We start from the raw sequence: 23,272 nt of genomic DNA on the forward strand, positions 1-23,272 counted from the left end.
GTGCTGCAAACACTCAGACAGTTTAATATGAAATAATCTTTAAATGAGTTTGTTGAGCATAATTAAGATTTTGTGTTTCTGTGCAGAGACAGCGGGTTAAATCCAGCTCTGTGTGTGTGTGTGTGTGTGTGTGTGTGTGTGTGTGTGTGTGTGTGTGTGTGTGTGTGTGTGTGTGTGTTCCCGCCCACTCCTCCTGCTATATAACCGCACTTTGACAGCTCACAGTTTACTGAGCAGGATCTCCTCCGTGCTCCTCCTGCTGCTCCTCTCTCTGCGCTCCTCTCACGTTAAACTCCCGGTGAGTCTCCGCGCGCCTCCCGCAGCAGCAGCAGCAGCAACAGTCTCCCCCTGCGCACGTGTGCAGCTGTCTGACCCCCCTCTCACCTGAGGAACCTGACAGCGGACCCTACTTTCTCCAAACTGGATTCCCGGAGCTCCTCGCCATGCATGCCCGGGTTTAGATTCTCCATGGAGCTGTCTAACCTGTACGAGGCTCCCCGGCCCCTGCTGAGCAGCCTCCCCCACGGCCAGCAGCCCTCCTCCGGCTACAGAGACCCGGCAGAGCTCGGTGGAGACATCGGAGACAACGAGACTTCCATCGACCTGAGCGCGTACATCGACCCGTCGGCCTTTAACGACGACTTCCTGGCCGACCTGTTCCACCACAGCTCCAGACAGGACAAGCTGAAGATGATGAGCGGGGACTACGACCCGGTGCAGGTCGGCCCGGGACCCCCGGTGCAGTGTGGCCCGGGACCCCCGGTGCAGTGCGGCCCGGGGCCCCAGCAGCACTACATGTCCAACTACATGGAGTCCAAGCTGGAGCCGATGTACGACCACAACCCGCCGCGGATCCGACCTGTTGCCATCAAGCAGGAGCCCCGGGACGACGAGGACCTGAGCCCGGCCATGCCCCCCACCTACCACCACCCGCAGCAGTACAGCCAGCACCCCCCCCAGCAGCAGATGCCCCACCTGCAATACCAGATCGCTCACTGCGCTCAGACCACCATGCACCTCCAGCCGGGCCACCCGACCCCCCCTCCCACCCCGGTGCCGAGCCCGCACCAGCACCACCACTCGCACCAGGGCGGGATGAAGCTGCTGGAGCACCGAGGGGGGGGCAAATCCAAAAAACACGTCGATAAGAGCAGCCCGGAGTATCGGCTCCGGCGCGAGCGCAACAACGTGGCCGTGCGTAAGAGCAGGGACAAGGCCAAGATGCGCAACATGGAGACGCAGCAGAAGGTGGTGGAGCTCAGCAACGACAACGACAGACTGAGGAGGAGAGTGGAGCACCTGACCCGAGAGCTGGACACGTTACGAGGCATCTTCAGACAGCTGCCGGACGGATCCTTCAAACCGATGGGCAGCTGAGAGCCTGCGGGGCGGGACTGGACCCGGTGCGGGACCGGACCCGGTGCGGGATCGGACCTGCAGCGGGACTGGACCACTGCTGGATTTACTCACTAAAGGCTCCATGTGTGCAGACGGACTGAGAGCTGACAGGAGACTGAGGCAGCTGATCTGTTCACTGCAAAAATCTTCGTCTAAACTCAGTTTTTTATTTTAGTCTTTAAATCCTGAAACTTGAATTTTGTCTCCTGCAAAAAAAAAAAGAAAAGAAAAGAAAAAAAGATCCGCAAAAGTTTCTCAGATCAAACTTTTTTTTTTCACCTTCAGACTTTAAATGAGAAACTTTGCAGCTGTGGAGAGAAAACGTCTCTTTGAATCTAGAACATTGTAGTTTACTGTTCGCGGAGAGACAGGTGAACTCTGACCAATCAGCGCATCGGATCATTGAGACAAACTTCAGCCTCTCAGGTTAAAGACAGACTGGTTCAGACTGACTGTTTTTGCAGTGTTCACGTGCCTTTATGAACTTTATTATTTGTTGTGTGCAAAAAGCCGATAAGCTCGTTCCTGCAGGCCACGCGCACAGAGGACTGGTTGTTTTAGTGCCTTACTTCCGTACAGACTGTGTGTCTCTCACACTCTACTCACATATCAGTGCAGCTAAGGTAGGGCATGGTGGGACGATCCACACCAGCCTGTCGTGCATGTTTTTCTCTCCTTATTTTTGTTGGTTTTATACATCCTCTATATGCTCCTGATGAACTAGAACGTGTCTTTATAGAGCTATGAAATGCAAAGTGCACTCTGCTTGCATGTAGGCTAAACCTGTATGTTCATGTATGTATTTTACTTTTCTTCCTGCAGACAGTGTGTTTTAAAGGCTGGTGCGCGTCACAGGTTCGATATCTGTCCGATCACGTCACACACACTTGTTGTTTTTTTCCTCCCAGTGACTCAAATCTGTAGAAAATGTTTTTAATCCTGAAATCTTTAAATAATAATAATAATCTGGAGTGTTTCACATCTCAGTCTGCTGCAGAGTTTTTGGTCAAATTTAACTATTTATTCACCGAAACACCAGAATTATAATATCTGCATGTAGCTGCCGTCAGATGAAACCTCGTATCTCCACTCAGAGCAGCTCAACACTTTTATAAACTCACAAAAAAATAATCATCTCATATATTTAACTGGTGATGTTTCCTGATCAAACTGGCGGGTTTTTCTCTCTTTTAGTTCCCTAAACGTTTAACAGTTAAAGATGCATGTTCCCCAGCAGCAGCAGCGCGGCTCTGTGAACATTATTATTATTATTAATGCCAAAGTGATAAATGCCAACACACATGAAACCAGACTGGAAATGAAACTGTGGTACCTGCTTCACCTCCGAGCTCCACAAACCTGCAGGAAGTTTGATTTTAAGGTTTTTTAAGCGTTTTTTGGATGAAAGTTAGCAGGTTTGGAGATGTGAGCGTTTCAGAGGACGGCGGAGGTGAAGCAGCTCTCTCTCTCTCTCTTTTTACATATGTATGCACTATTTGTTGTCAAAAATATGAAGCACATTGGTGTTTGTGGCTCACACACATGGGTACTGATCTACAACGTTAACATGAAAACAACATACGAGGATTTCATCTGGAAATGATTCAGAAAAAAACAAACAAACAAAATGTGAAAAGGGTTTCTATGCAACACGTCTCTTCCTCTTTTCCACTGTTGAATCATCCACACACACACACACACACACACACACTGAGTGCCTTCTGGTCCTCTCCGATGACCTTTGACCTCTTGCTGATCTGCTCCTTTTCGTCTGTTTTGAGGTTGTTGTTGTTTTTTAAAGACGATGATTTGTGTCAGCGAGGAAGAAGGAAGCACTTTTCTTTGTTTTTCTTTGTTTCCATTTTTTGTTTTAAACTCTGACATTTGTTTCAAAGTTAACATCCCAATTGTAAAATAAACATATATATATAAATATAAATATATATATATATAAATAAATATATGAATTAAATACCAAAATATGAGATTTCTTATAATAAAAGAACTTGTTTTTATCAGATTCTGTTGTGAGTTCGTGTCTTTATGTTTGAAGCTTTAAGACGATCTTTAGTCTCTGAATATAAATATATAAATATCTCTGTTATCTGTTTCTACTCTCTACCGACTCCTGAGGAAATATCTACATGCTCCACGATGTTCACAGCTAGTCTACAGTCTGAAGTACGGAGGCTTTATTTACAGCTTTCTATCGGAGCGCTGAGACAGAACCAGAACCAGAACAGTAACGTTGGGTTAAAGTCATTAAACAATGAGATGAACTCTATATAACAGTCAGTACTAAGTGAGTCTGTTAGAGATGCTTCAATGAGGGTTTTTTACCCTTTAATGTCTGAACCATCAAATAATTGCCAGAAAATTAAAATTCTTTGAAACTAGAGTTTATTGGACCTTCTGACAAGTAATTAAAACATATTAATTAAATTAATTTGCTTCTATGAGTTTAGTTTTGTATCATATTTGATACAGAATAACTTCTTTAAGGTCCTGCATGAAGCTCATAACACCTTTTAAACTTGTTTATGCATGATAATAATATATAATGCATGAAATGAAAGGTTTACAGATAAATGACTTCTATACCTGCTGAATCTAATTTACCATAAAATAAGCTGCTAAATATTCAGTAATTCAACATTGCATTGGCTTATCTTTGTACTTCATGTATCTGATTTTCACACTGATGATTTAAAGGTCTCTAAAACTCCAATATGTCCCAATATGAAACACTACGATATACAGCATTAAACACTTTATTATGACAGATTAGTTAAAATATGAGCTGGAAGTTTTCCAAGAAGAAGAAAACGAGACGTTGAGATTCATGTTAATATTAAATTAACTGTTAATCTGACAGATGTGATTTATTTCAAAATGACCAGAAAGCAGTGTGGATTCATCAATAATCAAACTTTAATCAACTCAAATCACAAAGGCTGCTGATGCACCATGATGATGATGATGATGATGAAGAGGTGAGGTATGCAGGAGAAAGAGGCTCACTGTGTTTATTTATTTATTTATTGATCAAACACTCACTTTCTCTCCTTCAGACTGACTCTATAACATAAAGCCCAGATCAGCTGACTGTCACATGATGAGTTAGTCCCACTCTGTGTTTACTGAGTATATATATGAGTTATACTTATAATATAACACTGATTATATAAGTATAGTTCCAGTATATTTATAAGTATACTTCTAGGTATATTTATACGTACACCTGTAAACACAGAGTGGGATTAACACCTCATGTGACTGATCAGCTGATCTGGGCTTTGATGTGTTTAACAGGGTGACTTTATATCATAGTTTCAGTCTGAGGCTCCAAACGTTACTCTTAATATCCCATTAAATGAAACTCTACCTGCATTGGGAGCCACAGTGAGCTGACTGTTTTCTGCCTTTTACAGATTTTAGTGTTTTGATCCAGCAGCTGGTTTTTATTCCAGATGTGCGTCTACTGCAGAACCTTTTCAAACAATCAACAGAACTAATAAATCCTGCTGCTACCGCTCGGTTTTTACCTTTTTACATCTTAAAAAGTTGTGTTAAAAAAAACAGGTGTTGGACCAAAGATCTAAATATTTAAAGGTTGGCACACTGTGGCTCCCAATGCAGGTAGAGTTAACATAATGCAGGTAGAGTTAATATAATGCAGGTATAGTTAATATAATGTAGAGTTAATATAATGTATAGTTAATATAATGCAGGTAGAGTTAACATAATGCAGGTATAGTTAACATAATGCAGGTATAGTTAATATAATGCAGGTATAGTTAACATAATGCAGGTATAGTTAATATAATGCAGGTAGGGGAGACTGGGGTAAGATGAGCCATTTTTCATATTTAGGATCACTACATCAAGGCAATCATAGTTTTGTTGCTAACTAATATATCTGCATATATTTCAGGATGTTGTGCAACCCTTCAATCAGAATGAGTGTAAACATAACTTTCTATAATACAGCACGTCCAAAAAAAGTGGTCTTGTGGTTCAACTTACCCCGTGTATGGGGTAAGTTGAGCCGTATCCCTACTCCCCCCCCCCCTCCTCCCTCCCTAAATAACAGTCACTTCTTATAAAACAAATTTAAAATTATCTATTTTGGTCTAAACACAATTATCATGAAACTTATGATAGACTAAATTCACTTTCAAGAGTGAAAAATGTTTTTTTTGGAAATAAAGATCTAACCACTTTACCCATGTGGTTCTTACCTTCACAGACTCCATGAAATGATGCCTTCCTCCTAAATATTTGGTCACGTGATCAATGTTTTTTACCGTTTCCTAGCAACAAGGGGTGGCTCAACTTACCCTTTGGCTCAACTTACCCCAGTCTCCCCTATAGTAAATATAATGCAGGTATAGTTAATATAATGCAGGTATAGGTAATATAATGCAGAATGCAGGTATAGTTAATATAATGCAGGTATAGGTAATATAATGCAGAATGCAGGTATAGTTAATATAATGCAGGTATAGGTAATATAATGCAGAATGCAGGTATAGGTAATATAATGCAGAATGCAGGTATAGTTAATATAATGCAGGTATAGTTAATATAATGCAGAATGCAGGTATAGGTAATATAATGCAGAATGCAGGTATAGTTAATATAATGCAGGTATAGGTAATATAATGCAGAATGCAGGTATAGGTAATATAATGCAGAATGCAGGTATAGTTAATATAATGCAGGTATAGTTAATGTAATGCAGAATGCAGGTATAGTTAATGTAATGCAGGTATATTCAACCTCATGTTAGAGAAGTTATAGAAGGATGATTAATTCTTCCTCTTTTCACTCAGAATGAGCAGCTAACAGCATCTGTTGAGTAACATCTGTTACATGTGGAATAAAAATCCAAGAAAGACACGAGAGTGAAATGTTGAGGTTTTACTGTCGAATAAAACTTTATCGTCAGTGGCGAAGGTTTGCAGCTAACATTAAATGTGTTAAACTAACAGTAGATGGGTTAGCTTGTTGTGTTTGTCAGTTGAGTTAAAATACTGAACGTTTCTGATAATGTGTTGAAGTTTGAATGTTTGAGTTCAGACACATAAATCACTTAAAATCAAACTAAATCAAACACTAACAACATTGTTTATTTATTCATTTATTTGTTTGTGTTCAGTTACATTGTTGTGGATTTATTATCCTCGTCCGTCTCACAGGGATTTATAGAGCTATTAAATTAACCAGCAACTATTTTAATAGTCATAATCATTTGGTCTCATTAAATAAAGACCAAATCCTCTGATCCAGCTTCTTAAATGTGAATATTTTCTGGAGCCTTTTGTCTCTGGGATAGTAAACTGAATATCTTTGAGACATTTAAACATTTTCTGACATTTTATGGACCAAACAACTAAATGATTAATCCAGAAAAGAATCTAAAGATCAATTGATAATGAAAATAATGTTAGTTGCATTTCTAATAGAGTAAATATAAATGTTGACAGGCTAACGTCACCTGAAGTTTACGTAATGAAACTGAAACACTGAACGCATACATACATTTCGTGTCCTCATAACTACCGATCATACATTTCGTGTCCCCATGAAGACTATTGATCATACATTTCGTGTCCCCATGAAGACTATCAATCATACATTTCGTGTCCCCATGAAGACTATCGATCATACATTTCGTGTCATCATAATCATTACCAATCAAACATTTTGTCCTCATAATCACTATCGATCAAACATTTCGTGTCCTCACAATCACTACCAATCAAACATTTCGTGTCCTCATAATCACTATTGATCAAACATTTCGTGTCCTCATAATCACTATCGATCAAACATTTCGTGTCCTCATAATCACTACCAATCAAACATTTCGTGTCCCCATAAAGACCATCAATCAAACATTTCGTGTCCCCATAAAGACCATCAATCAAACATTTCGTGTCCTCATAAAGACCATCAATCAAACATTTCGTGTCCTCATAACATCAATCAAACATTTCGTGTCCTCATAAAGACCATCAATCATACATTTCGTGTCCTCATAAAGACCATCAATCAAACATTTCGTGTCCTCATAACGTCAATCAAACATTTCGTGTCCTCATAATCACTACCAATCAAACATTTCGTGTCCCCATAAAGACCATCAATCAAACATTTTGTGTCCTCATAACATCAATCAAACACTTCGTGTCCTCATAAAGACCATCGATCATACATTTCGTGTCCTCATAATCACTATCAATCAAACATTTCGTGTCCTCATAATCACTACCGATCAAACATTTCGTGTCCTCATAATCACTACCGATCAAACATTTCGTGTCCTCATAATCACTATCGATCGTACATTTCGTGTCCTCATAATCACTATCGATCGTACATTTCGTGTCCTCATAATCACTATCAGTCATACATTTCGTGTCTTCATAATCACTACCGATCAAACATTTCGTGTCCTCATAAAGACCATCAATCAAACATTTCGTGTCCTTATAATCACTATCAATCAAACATTTCGTGTCCTCATAACATCAATCAAACATTTCGTGTCCCCATAAAGACCATCAATCAAACATTTCGTGTCCTCATAAAGACCATCAATCAAACATTTCGTGTCCTCATAACATCAATCAAACATTTCGTGTCCTCATAAAGACCATCGATCATACATTTCATGTCCTCATAATGACTACCAATCAAACATTTTGTGTCCTCATAATCACTATCAATCAAACATTTTGTGTCCTCATAATCACTACCAATCAAACATTTTGTGTCCTCATAAAGACTATCGATCAAAAATTTCGTGTCCTCATAATCACTATTGATCAAACATTTCGTGTCCTCATAATCACTATTGATCAAACATTTCGTGTCCTCATAATTACTACCGATCAAACATTTTGTGTCCTCATAATCACTACCAATCAAACATTTCATGTCCCCATAAAGACCATCAATCAAACATTTCGTGTCCCCATAAAGACCATCAATCAAACATTTCGTGTCCCCATAAAGACCATCAATCAAACATTTCGTGTCATCATAATCACTACCAATCAAACATTTCGTGTCCTCATAATCACTATCAAACATTTCGTGTCCTCACAATCACTTTCAATCAAACATTTCGTGTCATCATAATCACCACCAATCAAACATTTCGTGTCCTCATAAAGACTACCGATCAAACATTTCGTGTCCTCATAATCACTACCGATCAAACATTTCGTGTCCTCATAATGACTACCAATCAAACATTTCGTGTCCTCATAATCACTAGCGATCAAACATTTCGTGTCCTCATAATCACTACCAATTAAACATTTCGTGTCCCCATAAAGACCGTCAATCAAACATTTCGTGTCCCCATAAAGACCATCAATCAAACATTTTGTGTCCTCATAAAGACCATCAATCAAACATTTTGTGTCCTCAAAACGTCAATCAAACATTTCGTGTCCTAATAATCACTACCAATCAAACAATTCGTGTCCCCATAAAGACCATCAATCAAACATTTCGTGTCCCCATAAAGACCATCAATCAAACATTTCGTGTCCTCATAAAGACCATCAATCAAACATTTCGTGTCCTCATAACATCAATCAAACATTTCGTGTCCTCATAAAGACCATCAATCATACATTTCGTGTCCTCATAAAGACCATCAATCATACATTTCGTGTCCTCATAATCACTATCAATCAAACATTTCGTGTCCTCATAATCACTATCAATCAAACATTTCGTGTCCTCATAATCACTACCAATCAAACATTTCGTGTCCCCATAAAGACCATCAATCAAACATTTCGTGTCCTCATAATCACTATCGATCGTACATTTCGTGTCCTCATAATCACTATCGATCGTACATTTCGTGTCCTCATAATCACTACCAATCAAACATTTCGTGTCTTCATAAAGACAATCGATCAAACATTTCGTGTCCTCATAACTACCGATCATACATTTCGTGTCCCCATGAAGACTATCGATCATACATTTCGTGTCCTCATAAAGACTATCAATCAAACATTTCGTGTCCTCATAAAGACTATCGATCATACATTTCATGTCCTCATAAAGACTATCGATCAAACATTTCGTGTCCTCATAAAGACTATCGATCATACATTTCGTGTCCTCATAAAGACTATCAATCATACATTTCGTGTCCTCATAATCACTATCAATCATACATTTCGTGTCCTCATATTCACCATCAATCAAACATTTCGTGTCTTCATAAACACTATCGTTCATACGTTTTCGTGTCCTCATAATCACTATCAATCATACATTTCGTGTACGTTTGATTGATTCACCATCAATCAAACATTTCGTGTCCTCATAAAGACTATCAATCAAACATTTCGTGTCCTCATAAAGACTATCAATCAAACATTTCGTGTCCTCGTAGTCACTATCAATCGTACATTTCGTGTCCTCGTAATCTCTATCAATCGTACATTTCGTGTCCTCGTAATCTCTATCAATCGTACATTTCGTGTCCTCATAATCACTATCGATCATACATTTCGTGTCCTGATAATCACTATCAATCAAACATTTTGTGTCCTCATAATCACTATCAATCAAACATTTCGTGTCCTCATAATCACTATCGATCATACATTTCGTGTCCTGATAATCACTATCAATCCTACATTTCGTGTCCTCATAATCACTATCAATCAAACATTTTGTGTCCTCATAATCACTATCAATCAAACATTTCGTGTCCTCATAATCACTATCGATCGTACATTTCGTGTCCTCATAATCACTATCGATCGTACATTTCCTGTCCTTATAATCACTATCAATCGTACATTTCGTGTCCTCATAACTACAAAACATTTTGTGTCCTCATAATCACTACCAATCAAACATTTCGTGTCCTCATAATCACTACCAATCAAACATTTCGTGTCCTCATAATCACTATCAATCAAACACTTCATGTCCTCATAACTACCAAAATTTCGTGTCCTCATAACTACCAAGCATTCCGTGTCTTCATAATCACTATCAATCATACATTTCGTGTCCTCATAAGGACCATCAATCAAACATTTCGTGTCCTCATAATCACTATCAATCAAACATTTCGTGTCCTCATAATCACTACCAATCAAACATTTCGTGTCATCATAATCACTATCAATCAAACATTTCGTGTCCTCATAATCACTACCAATCAAACATTTTGTGTCCTCATTATCACTATCAATCAAACATTTCGTGTCCTCATAACTACCAAACATTTCGTGTCCTCATAATCACTACCAATCATACATTTCGTGTCCTCATAATCACTACCAAACATTTCGTGTCCACATAATCACTACCAATCATACATTTCGTGTCCTCATAATCACTATCAATCAAACATTTCATGTCCTCATAAAGACCATCAATCATACATTTTGTGTCCCCATAAAGACCATCAATCAAACATTTCGTGTCCTCATAACTACCAAACATTTCGGTTCCTCATAACTACCAAACACTTCGGTTCCTCATAACTACCAAACATTTCGTGTCCTCATAAAGACCAGCAATCAAACATTTCTTGTCCCCATAAAGACCAGCAATCAAACTTTTCTTGTCCCCATAAAGACCATCAATCATACATTTCGTGTCCTCATAATCACTATCAATCAAACATTTAGTGTCCTCATAATCACTATCAATCAAACATTTCATGTCCTCATTACTACTATCAATCATACACAACTGTCTCAGGCAGAAAATTGTGACTGTTTTCAAATCTAGTGAAATAAAAATTTAAACTTTCAGACTGAACTACTCGGAGAAGAAAACCTTCTCAGTGTCTGAGGATCATATTTGACGGACTGCTGCTAAAATCTTTAACCAATCAGAAAACAGAAGGACCAACATCCCAAATAAACACAAACAGTCATTTCTTGAAAGAAGTTGAATAATGAAGTTTGAAACAAAGTGAAACAGACTCCACACCAGACTGAGCGGCCAGTTAAGATGCAGATTTGTTTGTAGTGTTTTATTTCAGTCAACAAATGTAGAAAACTATTTTGTTTTAAGAACTAGAGTTAAGTTTAAGAGTAGAAGGAAAAGCAGAACATAAAGAGGAAGCAGGTTGATAGAAAGCGGCAGCTGGCAGAGAGTCTGCCTGGAGACTGATGATGATTTCCAGATGTTGCTCACGGTGTTGCTGACTGACTGAAATACGACTGATTCTACATGAAATATGTGCCTGTAAACATTCAAGATGTGAATGCATCATCACAACATTATAATATCAGCTACAGGAATGTTAACGAGGTGGAACGAGCTCGACCTGAAGAGGGTCATATTCAAATGTGGAAATATTCAGTCTGTGATTTATTCTTTAACGCTTTAATGTTAAAACTGTTCAACATTTCAACAAATCATCTAGTATTCTAGTTTTCAGTATTCTGCAGTTTCACATGTTCAGATGGAGAGATCAGATTAATCTTTGAGTTTCCCAAACAAAGATATGTCCAGGATGTGTTTAGCTTAGCTTAGCACAAAGACTGGAAACAGAGGGAAACTGTTAGCCTAGCTCCATTAAAACAGAAAAAAATCTGCCTTTAAAAACTCCAAGTCTGTGTGTTTTAAATCAGTTATGTTGTTTATTGAGGACGTAGTTTTAGCAGATTTGGTCGCTAAGGTGGTCTCTAAGGTGGTTGCTAAGGTGTTTCCTAAAGCGGTTGCTAAGGCGGTTGCTAAGGCGGTTGATAAGGTGTCTCCACTCTCATATCTCAGATGTGATTCAGCTCCAACATGTACGGATGTGATTTGAGAAGTTGAACATTTGGAATAAAGAAGGAGAAAAATAAGTGAAATCCTGCTACTATAGTTAGTTTATGTAGAAGCTTCCTGAAGCCGACCAATCAGAGCAGAGTGGGCTCATCAGGAGGAGGGGTGGGGGGGGCCTTAAAGAGACAGGAGCAAAAACGGCCTGTTAATAGACAGAGGCTGAACTAAGCGGCTGCATAAAGGACCAGTAGAAGATAAATAAGGAGTTTTTAACTGGAAATCATGTAAAGAAATGTAAAGAATACGTCTTCTTTAGCTGATAATGTATTTTCTTATTCATCGGCCTTGTCCTGTAAAAACAAACGATCGTACTCTAAAAGGAGCCGTTCTGTATAATGAGTACTTTAAGTAGATTTAGCTGATTGTTCTTAAGTAACTTTTAATGCAGGACTGTATTTTTATACTTCAGTAAAGGATCCTGATATCTTCCACCACTGAAGACTTTATTGTTATATTTAATATCATCAATTCAAAACCTCCAAAATACAATCTTTCTATCTCTTCTTCTTCTTCACTTTATTTACTTATTTTCCTACTTTCCCTCTCTTCTTTCTCCTCTTGCTGTCTTTTTTTCCTTTTGTTCTTCCATTCTTCTCTCCTTTCTTCCCACCTCATTGGTTCTTCTTCCCTTTTATTCTCTCTTTTTTCTCTGAGTCACTGAAAGAAGGGAAGCAGAACTGATGTTTTATCTGATATTTTCTCCATGTCATGTGTGACTTTAACATCATCATCAGTCTCAGTGTTTAGGTTTGCAGTGTTTTTATCTGTTATCTGTTGGTTTCTGGTCGCTCGCCGCTCTGCCTTCGTGGTAGTCGAGCTGATAATCCTCTGACACTGTTTCAACATGTTGTGGTTTTGGCTGGAAGTCTCTCCGTGTGTGTAAAGACACACAGGTCTTTCATTTCGCTCTTGGACGAGTGAGAGGGTTTGAATGTCTGATGTTGGCCGCGGAGTCTTCCTGCGGATGGAAGACATTAGCCTGTTAGAGGCTGGAACTTCTTTCTCTCCCTTTTTTTCATGTTTTATTTCCATTTTATATCCAGAAATCCTCGGCTGGCTGCTCTGCGAGTCCAGGGCCTGTTGGCTGAGCTTCAGTGTTAATAATCCTCTCACACGGTCGACTGAGCCCAGTTTCATTTTCACCGCTGACAAATCGTCGTCATATTTAGGACGCGGTTGGCAGCGGCTGAACGTTGAGGTTTGGACGAAGCAGTCGGAGCTTTTATTAAAGAGTAAATTCACATTAAATCCACTGTTAGTAAATTTACTGTCACTTTATTATGCTGTCAGCTGATCCACGTCTTCGGCTTCTCCAGAGAGAAAAACCCAGTAATACAATCCAAACACAGCGAGTATACATTCAGATTAAAGAATAACTTTGATCGGATTTATAAAAACTACAAATATTGAGACTGTGTGAAAAGCAGTTAGCTGTGAAAGACGAAATATGACACCAAAACTGTTAAAGTAGTTATCAAATAGATGTTAAATGAATGGATCAACAATTCAAATAGTAAATAGTAATAAAATATAAATAATGGATAAATCCTAAAATAGTTCATATAAGTGTAAAATAGTTTTATATTTATTTAAACTTGTTTGACATCATTGCAAACGGTTCTACGAGTTTAACCCTCCTGTTGTCGAAAGGAAAGAAGGAAGGGAGGAAGGAAAGGAAAGAAGGAAGGGAGGAAGGAAAAGGAGGAAGGAAGGATTGAAGGGAGGAAGAAGGAAGGAAATGAGGGAGGACGGAAGGATGGAAGGGAGGAAGAAGGAAGGAAAGGAGGAAGGAAGGGAGGAAGAAGAAAGGAAAGAAGGGAGGAAGGAAGGAAAGAAGGAGGAAAGAAGGAAGGAAGGAACAGTCAAATCAGACGGGGTCAATTTGACCCGGGAGGACGACACAAAGGTTAGCCGCTGAGTTAGCAGCTCTCAGACCTAGCGTCCATGTTTCTGGTAGAGGTGGTGACTTTGATTGACAGGTGACACTCGGTAGGGGGCGGGGCTTCAGCGGACTCGGTGGCCACGCCCACAGCGTTTGGGAGAAGAGAAAGAGGCAGACTTTAATACAACTTTGAAGCCTAATTTCATATATTAGGCGATTTTTTTAATCATTCACATTTGGCAGGGTGGTTAACAACACACTTTACTGTGGTATGTTAAACTCAGAACACATATTTATTCTTACTTTACACGGACTTTAAAATCTCTTCTAAGACACTGAGAGTGAAGTGAAGCCTTTTCCTTGCAGAACAATGTTGAACATGTTGCAGTTTTCAACCTAACTTCAGTTTTGAGTCTCTAATAAAATGTAAACGTGACCAAACTGAGCTAAATGGAAAATGTTCTGCAGCAGTTTTCATGTTTATGAGTAAATTTAGTGAGAAGTGTTGAACGACGTCCAGTTTAAAGTCAGTTCAGACATGACGGGGGTGTTGATGAGGCGATCAGACTGCATCCCATAATAATCACAGATCAGACTGCATCCCATAATAATCACAGATCAGACTGCATCCCATAATAATCACAGATCAGACTGCATCCCATAATAATCACAGATCTGACTGCATCCCATAATAATCACAGCCGGCTGTTTGGTTAAATTACCTTCAGTGTAAATTCTTCTCTAAAGTTCACAGATTGTTATCCTGCAGCTCAACAACGACCCAGAGACTCCTGAATCCTGCAGGGGGGGGGGGGGGGGCAGTTACTGTGAGGGGGTAGTTACTGTGCAGGGGGGGAGGGAGGTGGTAGTTATTGTGCTGGGGGGGGCAGATACTGTGTGTGGGGGGCAGATACTGTGCAGGGGAGGAGGCAGATATTTTAAGGGGGGCAGTTACTGTGCAGGGTGGGTAAATATTGTAGGGTTGGGGCAGTTATTGTAAGTGGGGTAGATATTGTCAGGGGGGGCAGATACCGTGTGGGGGGGTAGATACTGTGCGGGGGGGTATATACTGTGTGGGGGGGATAGATACTGTAGGGGGGGTAGGGAGGAGGTAGATATTGTGTGTGGGGGGTAGATACTGTAAGGGGGGGAGGGGAGGGGGCAGATACTGTAAGGGGGGGGTAGATACTGTAAGGGGGGGTAGATATTATAAGTGGGGGAGGGGCAGGACAGCCAGGACTAGTTCGGAGGAAACGTTGATTCTCAGATTCTGTGTGTTTGCGTCTCAAAGTGCTTTTTATTCCTTTGACATGTTCAGAGCGTGTCAGCGGCCGTATCGCTCTATCTGCTCTATTTAACTGCCCTCTATCTGCTCTATTTAACTGCCCTCTATCTGCTCTATTTAACTGCCCACTTCTTCTATTTGGACTCAGCTTAAAGATTAACCGACTCTCTTTTCATTGACTCGGACCGAGCAGCACTTTACTCACTGAGCCTGTTTGTCCTCCATCATGAACTCTGAGACTTTCACCCAGCGTCCACACAGCAGAGTCCATACCCTATACTCACAGTTAACCCTCCTGTTGTCCTCAGGTCAAGGAAGGACAGGAGGAAGGAAAGGAGGAAGTAGGGAGGGAGTAAGGAAGGAAATGAGTAAGGAGGGAGGGAGTAAGGAAGGGAGGGAGGGAAGGAGGGAGGGAGGAAGGAAGGAAGGAAAGGAGTATGGAAGGAGGAGGGAGCAAAGAAAGAGGGAAGGAGGGGAAGATCGAAGGAAAAATTAAAGGAAAAGGGAGGAAAGAAGGAACAGTCAAAAGAGACGGGGTCAATTTGAATTTAAATTAAACTCCTTAACCCTCCTGTCGTCCTCCCGGGTCAAATTGACCTTCCTCTATACAGAGTCCATACCCTATACTCACAGTTAACCCTCCTGTTGTCCTCCCGGGTCAAGGAAGGACAGGAGGAAGGAAAGGAGGAAGGAGGGAGGGAGTAAGGAAGGAAGGAAGGAAGGAAATGAGTAAGGAGGAAGGAGGGATGGAAGAAAAGAGGAAGGAAGTAAGGTCAATTTGACCCGGGAGGACGACAGGAGGGTTAATGCATTTAAATTAAACTCCTTAACCTTCCTCTCGTCCTCCCGGGTCAAATTGACCCCGTCTCTTTTGACTGTTCCTTCTTTCCTTTCTTCCTCTTTCTTTAATTTTTCCTTAGTTCTCCCCTTCCTTCCCTCTTTATTTGCTCCTTCCTCCTTCCATCCTTCTTCCCTTCCTCTTTTCCTGCCTCCCTCCTTACTCCTTTCCTTCCTTCCTTCCTTCCTCCTTCCTTCCTTCTCTCCTTCCTCCCTTCCTGTTTTCCTCCATCCCTCCTTACTCCTTTCCTTCCTTCCTTCCTTCCTTCCTTCCTTCCTTCCTTCTTTCCTCCTTTCCTCCTGTCCTGTCTAATAGAGACATTAGTTGGTGTCTGAGAGCTTGTTGCACACTCTGCTTCTGTTAGTCTGCTTACTGGGTTAGGGTTAGGAAGACTGAAGGAAAGGAGGAAGGAAGGAAGGAAGGAAGGAAGGGAGGAAGGAAGGGAGGAAGAAGGAAGGAAAGGAGGAAGGAAGGGAGGAAGGAGGAAGAAGGAAGAAATGTAGGAGGGAGGGAGGAAACAAGGAAGGAGGGAGGGAGAAAGGAAAAGAGGAAGGGAAGGAAGGAAGGAGGGAAGGGAAGAAGGAGGGAGGGAGGAAGGGAGGACAGATGGAAGGAAGGAAAGGAGGAAGGGAGGAAAGAAGGAACAGTCAAAACAGACGGGGTCAATTTAACCCTCCTGCCCATAATCACACCTGTTCTGTCCTCTGGTTAATTTTAATGTGCTGCCATTAAAAATGAGCCAGTTTAATTTAAGGCTTATTGACCATCAGTGTAAAACCTGAGATAATAAGTTGGTTCAGACGGTCTGACGCAGAGCTGAGTGATGATTTATATCTTTATTCTGGGTTAACAGTCAAAGCAGGCCGGTTACATTTTGACCCGAGAGGTCAAAAGTTGAAGAAAACAGGAAGGATAAGATAAAGAATCTCTGGTGAAGAAAGACAACATGCATACTACATCACTATAATACTGCAGTACTTTTACTGTAATACTGCAGTACTTTTACTGTAATACTGCATACTACATCACTATAATACTGCAGTACTTTTACTGTAATACTGCAGTACTTTTACTGTAATACTGCATACTACATCACTATAATACTGCAGTACTTTTACTGTAATACTGCATACTACATCACTATAATACTGCAGTACTTTTACTGTAATACTGCATACTACATCACTATAATACTGCAGTACTTTTACTGTAATACTGCATACTACATCACTGATAATACTGCAGTACTTTTACTGTAATACTGCATACTACATCACTATAATACTGCAGTACTTTTACTGTAATACTGCATACTACATCACTATAATACTGCAGTACTTTTACTGTAATACTGCATACTACATCACTATAATACTGCAGTACTTTTACTGTAATACTGCATACTACATCACTATAATACTGCAGTACTTTTACTGTAATACTGCATACTACATCACTATAATACTGCAGTACTTTTACTGTAATACTGCATACTACATCGCTATAATACTGCAGTACTTTTACTGTAATACTGCATACTACATCACTATAATACTGCAGTACTTTACTGTAATACTGCATACTACATCACTATAATACTGCAGTACTTTACTGTAATACTGCATACTACATCACTATAATACTGCAGTACTTTTACTGTAATACTGCATACTACATCACTCATAATACTGCAGTACTTTTACTGTAATACTACATACTACATCGCTCATAATACTGCAGTACTTTTACTGTAATACTGCATACTACATCACTATAATACTGCAGTACTTTACTGTAATACTGCATACTACATCACTATAATACTGCAGTACTTTACTGAAACCAGGAAGGATAAGATAAAGAATCTCTGGTAAAGGAAGACAACAACACTGAGTTTCAGGCTTCAGGTCCAGCAGCTCTCACTGACTGTAAAATACCCAAAAACAGACAAATGATGCAGCAGCGATTTAAACTGATGAGAAAAACCAAACAGTTACAGAAACGATCCAAACTGAGAGAAGTCTGTTTAGTTTATGGTCAAAAAGCTTTGAGCCAATCAGACGCTCGTAACCAGAGAACACGAGCTGCTGCAGTACTGTTAGAGGTACTAGAACTTTAGTAGTACTGTTAGAGGTACTAGTACTTTACTGTAGTACTGTTAGAGGTACTCGTACTTTACTGTAGTACAATTAGAGGTACTTGTACTTTACTGCAGTACAGTTTGAGGTACTAGTACTTTACTGTAGTACAGTTTGAGGTACTTGTACTTTACTGTAGTACTGTTAGAGGTACTTGTACTTTACTGTAGTACAGTTTGAGGTACTTGTACTTTACTGTAGTACAGTTTGAGGTACTAGTACTTTACTGTAGTACAGTTTGAGGTACTTGTACTTTACTGTAGTACAGTTTGAGGTACTTGTACTTTACTGCAGTGCAGTTAGAGGTACTAGTACTTTACTGTAGTACAGTTAGAGGTACTAGTACTTTACTGTAGTACAGTTAGAGGTACTTGTACTTTACTGTAGTACAGTTTGAGGTACTAGTACTTTACTGTAGTACAGTTAGAGGTACTAGTACTTTACTGTAGTACAGTTTGAGGTACTTATACTTTACTGTAGTGCAGTTTGAGGTACTTGTACTTTACTGTAGTACAGTTTAAGGTACTTGTAATACTGCATACTACATCACTCAATACTGCAGTACTTTTACTTAGGAGTATTTTGCTTTGATGTGTTGGTACTTTACTGAGTATTAATATATGAAGCATATTAAAGTGTCAGCAGCTCCTCGATGCCCAGCTCTGGATGATGATGAAGTGTTGTTGAAGACCGTGTTGCGTAATCACTTCCTTCTTCTCGACCGTTACGAGGCGTTCTTCCATCCACCTGTTTTTTATTTGTCTTTTCAATTTGCACATAAATAAACTTGTTTTTTGTTCCTGAGCTGATGTGATGTGGAAAAGTTTGGAGCAACAGTAACAAAAAAAAGCAACAAAAAAAAGAAGCAAATGTGAACCGACTCAGTGATGTTACTGTGAGGAGGAGCAGTAGCGTAATGACAGAGTTTAGAGTGTAAAACAGCAGATTTAAGGTGGAATGTTTGATCTCAGTTGTTTAACACACAGAAAGAAATGAACAAGAGGAGACACATCACAGACTCAGATTCAGAGCCAGTTTTTTTATCCTCTGTAGTGGAGCTGGTTGAATCCTCTGATACCACAATTATTTGCAATTTATGCTGCGAGGCCAGAGAGGGGGGGAGGGGGGGGGATCCGCCTGTTTATTCTCCCGCTCCCTCAGTCGTTGGCATTTATTGGCTCTGAGTGAAACTATGAGGAGCGTTCAGGCGGCTCGGAGGGAAACTTTTTGTCTCGTGTCCCTGAGAAGCTTTATTTTACGAGCCCGTCAGCAGGAGATTGATGTCGAAGCGCCGTCAGCTACACAACAACTCGTTCACTCTCAATGCCAACGACTCGCTGCTCTCGTCCCAGCGCGTTTTGAGACGACTCAGCAGATTCGTCGTCACACCTTTCGTCTCCGTCTGACAGCCGCAGCTTGTTGTTTTTTCTTCTTCTTTCTACTGCTGATTTACGACGGTTCATTACAGCTCTGATGGCTCTGGGAGATGATTGGAGGAGATCGTCTGACAGGCGTTTGATTCTCCGGACGGTCGGCGTTCACCAATAGAAAAACCTTGCTGCAAGGCATTGTGGGAAAGCATGTAGCCTGTAGTTATTAATAAAACCTGTTGACTGCAGTAACGAGTCAGAGCTCAGGTGCATTTAACCCTTTACATCCTGCTCATAGTCTAATTCACATTCATAAACCCCCCTTCAGTCATTAATACATGTTTAATTAATCCTTAATGAAGCTGTAAGTGTTTATTTATGGGAGAAACACATTAACAATCACTATTTTATGATCCAGGAGAATATTTTATAGAATAAAACATGTTTTCATGCTGATATTTGAATTTTTAAAAAATAAACACAGGTCAAAAATGTGCACAAGCTGCACAAAAATAAAAAAATGATGCATTTTTGTGTATATTCGGGGTATCATCACATCAGATATTGTTTAATAAATTTTGTGCAACTGCTACTTTTGAGCATTTTTTGTTTTTTCATAAAATAAATATTATTAAAACTGCATCTGGACCTCAGCGTGGATTTGTGTGGACGAGTCAGAGATGAGCTTATAATAAATCCCTCAGCTGTGGTTTTTAGGACAGAATCAGCTTCAGCAGTTACAACGTCCTCGACCGCTGTGGTCTCCATAGTTACACACTCAACCTGTTGCCTGTTTCTCATAGGGCCTGATTTACTAAGAACCTAAATAAATGGTAGTAAACAGTGTGGTTAGTGTGTGTTTTGTGCACTAATAACAACAGGAGCAGCATTTAAATGAGGGTTTTGTGTCTTAATGGAGAGTTTGGACGAGCAGAAATGTGATCTGATGGAATTAAAGGTTCTAGTAGAAGAAGTTACTAGCTAATATTACAGTCATTACGGTAATCTGCTAATATTACAGTCATTACGGTAATCTGCTAATATTACAGTCATTACGGTAATCTGCTAATATTACAGTCATTACGGTAAACTGCTAATATTACATTCATTAAGGTAAACTACTAATATTACATTCATTATGTAAACTGCTAATATTACAGTCATTACTAATATTACAATCATTACGGTAAACTGCTGATATTACAGTCATTACGGTAATCTGCTAATATTACAGTCATTACGGTAATTTGCTAATATTACATTCATTACGGTAAACTGCTGATATTACATTCATTAAGGTAAACTGCTAATATTACAGTCATTACGGTAAACTGCTAATATTACATTCATTACGGTAAACTGCTAATATTACATTCATTACGGTAAACTGCTAATATTACATTCATTATGGTAAACTACTAATATTACAGTCATTACGGTAAACTACTAATATTACATTCATTACGGTAAACTACTTATATTACATTCATTATGGTAAACTACTAATATTACAGTCATTACGGTAAACTACTAATATTACATTCATTACGTAAACTGCTAATATTACATTCATTACGGTAAAGTGCTAATATTACATTCATTACGGTAAACTGCTAATATTACATTCATTACGGTAAACTACTAATATTACATTCATTATGGTAAACTACTAATATTACAGTCATTACGGTAAACTACTAATATTACAGTCATTACGGTAAACTACTAATATTACATTCATTACGGTAAACTGCTAATATTACATTCATTATGGTAAACTACTAATATTACATTCATTATGGTAAACTACTAATATTACAGTCATTACGGTAAACTACTAATATTACATTCATTACGGTAAACTACTTATATTACATTCATTATGGTAAACTACTAATATTACAGTCATTACGGTAAACTACTAATATTACATTCATTACGTAAACTGCTAATATTACATTCATTACGGTAAAGTGCTAATATTACATTCATTACGGTAAACTGCTAATATTACATTCATTACGGTAAACTACTAATATTACATTCATTATGGTAAACTACTAATATTACAGTCATTACGGTAAACTACTAATATTACATTCATTACGTAAACTGCTAATATTACATTCATTACGGTAAAGTGCTAATATTACATTCATTACGGTAAACTGCTAATATTACATTCATTAAGGTAAACTGCTAATATTACATTCATTATGGTAAACTACTAATATTACAGTCATTACGGTAAACTACTAATATTACAGTCATTACGGTAAACTACTAATATTACATTCATTACGGTAAACTACTAATATTACAATCATTACGGTAAACTACTGATATTACATTCATTACGGTAAACTGCTAATATTACAGTCATTACGGTAAACTACTAGTATTACATTCATTACGGTAAACTGCTAATATTACATTCATTACGATAAACTACTAATATTACAGTCATTACGGTAAACTACTAATATTACATTCATTACGGTAAACTACTGATATTACAGTCATTACGGTAATTTGCTAATATTACAGTCATTACGGTAAACTGCTAATATTACATTCATTACGTAAACTGCTAATATTACATTCATTACGGTAAACTACTGATATTACAGCCATTACGGTAAACTGCTAATATTACATTCATTACGGTAAACTACTAATATTACATTCATTACGGTAAACTACTAATATTACATTCATTACGGTAAACTACTCATATTACGTTCATTACGGTAAACTACTTTTTATAATAATGCATTTGTTTGTATATTCGGGGGGCACATTAGGAAAAGTCCAGTAACAGAAATGTGTTTATGATGTTTTTACAGCTTTGAAACGGGTAAAGTTGGACCCTGAGCAGCATGTAAAAGGTCAAAGGTCATGCACACCTGATGTTTTCTTCTTCACTGCATCAGAAATATAAAACCAGACGATGATGTCACCTCCTGATGAGGATGAACTCTTTATGACAGCGGGAACATAAATCTCTGAAACTAAACTGTGAGTCTTGTTCTGTTGAATCTTTAAACAGTGAAATCTTCTCAATAAGAGCGACGACCCCGAAAACACTTGAGTTCGTCTTCCTGTTTACGGCAGCCTCGCGTCCGCCGCCGGCCTGCGTGCGTGTAAACAGCCGCCGCTCCACATCTGCAGCTCCTCCACAATAAAACGCCACATTCCTCATTTATGGCCGAACAAAGACAAACATGAGGAGCTCAGAGACGCAGGAATCCATCTCTTCTCCACTGCTGCTGCTCCATGGATGGATTATAACAGCTGAGCACAGCAGGTTTATCCTAGTGGTGACTCGCGGTATTACAGCTCATTTCCCCCCATAGACCTCTGTTATAAAAGAGACGCCTGTAGAACTAATAACAGGATCAATTACGACTCTTTATGTTATGAAGTTTGGATCCATGAAGGTTTTATATTAGTTAAACTTTCCTCAAGCCAAGAAAATACATATAAAACTCTGTGACATCATCACAATGTAAAGTCTGTGGGCTG

The 23,272-nt window shown here is 39.1% G+C and overlaps 1 protein-coding gene across 1 annotated transcript; it reads left to right on the forward strand.

Moving 5' to 3' along the window:
- The first annotated feature begins 204 nt into the window (after positions 1-204).
- On the forward strand, positions 205-3,418 carry cebpa (CCAAT enhancer binding protein alpha). The gene has a single exon (XM_062422080.1). It carries the CDS (start codon positions 448-450, stop codon positions 1,375-1,377), a length of 930 nt encoding a protein of 309 aa, XP_062278064.1. The 5' UTR covers positions 205-447; the 3' UTR covers positions 1,378-3,418.
- Positions 3,419-23,272: the final 19,854 nt, after the last annotated feature.

Source organism: Scomber scombrus, chromosome 1, assembly GCF_963691925.1.
Source record: "Scomber scombrus chromosome 1, fScoSco1.1, whole genome shotgun sequence".
NCBI lineage: Eukaryota > Metazoa > Chordata > Actinopteri > Scombriformes > Scombridae > Scomber > Scomber scombrus.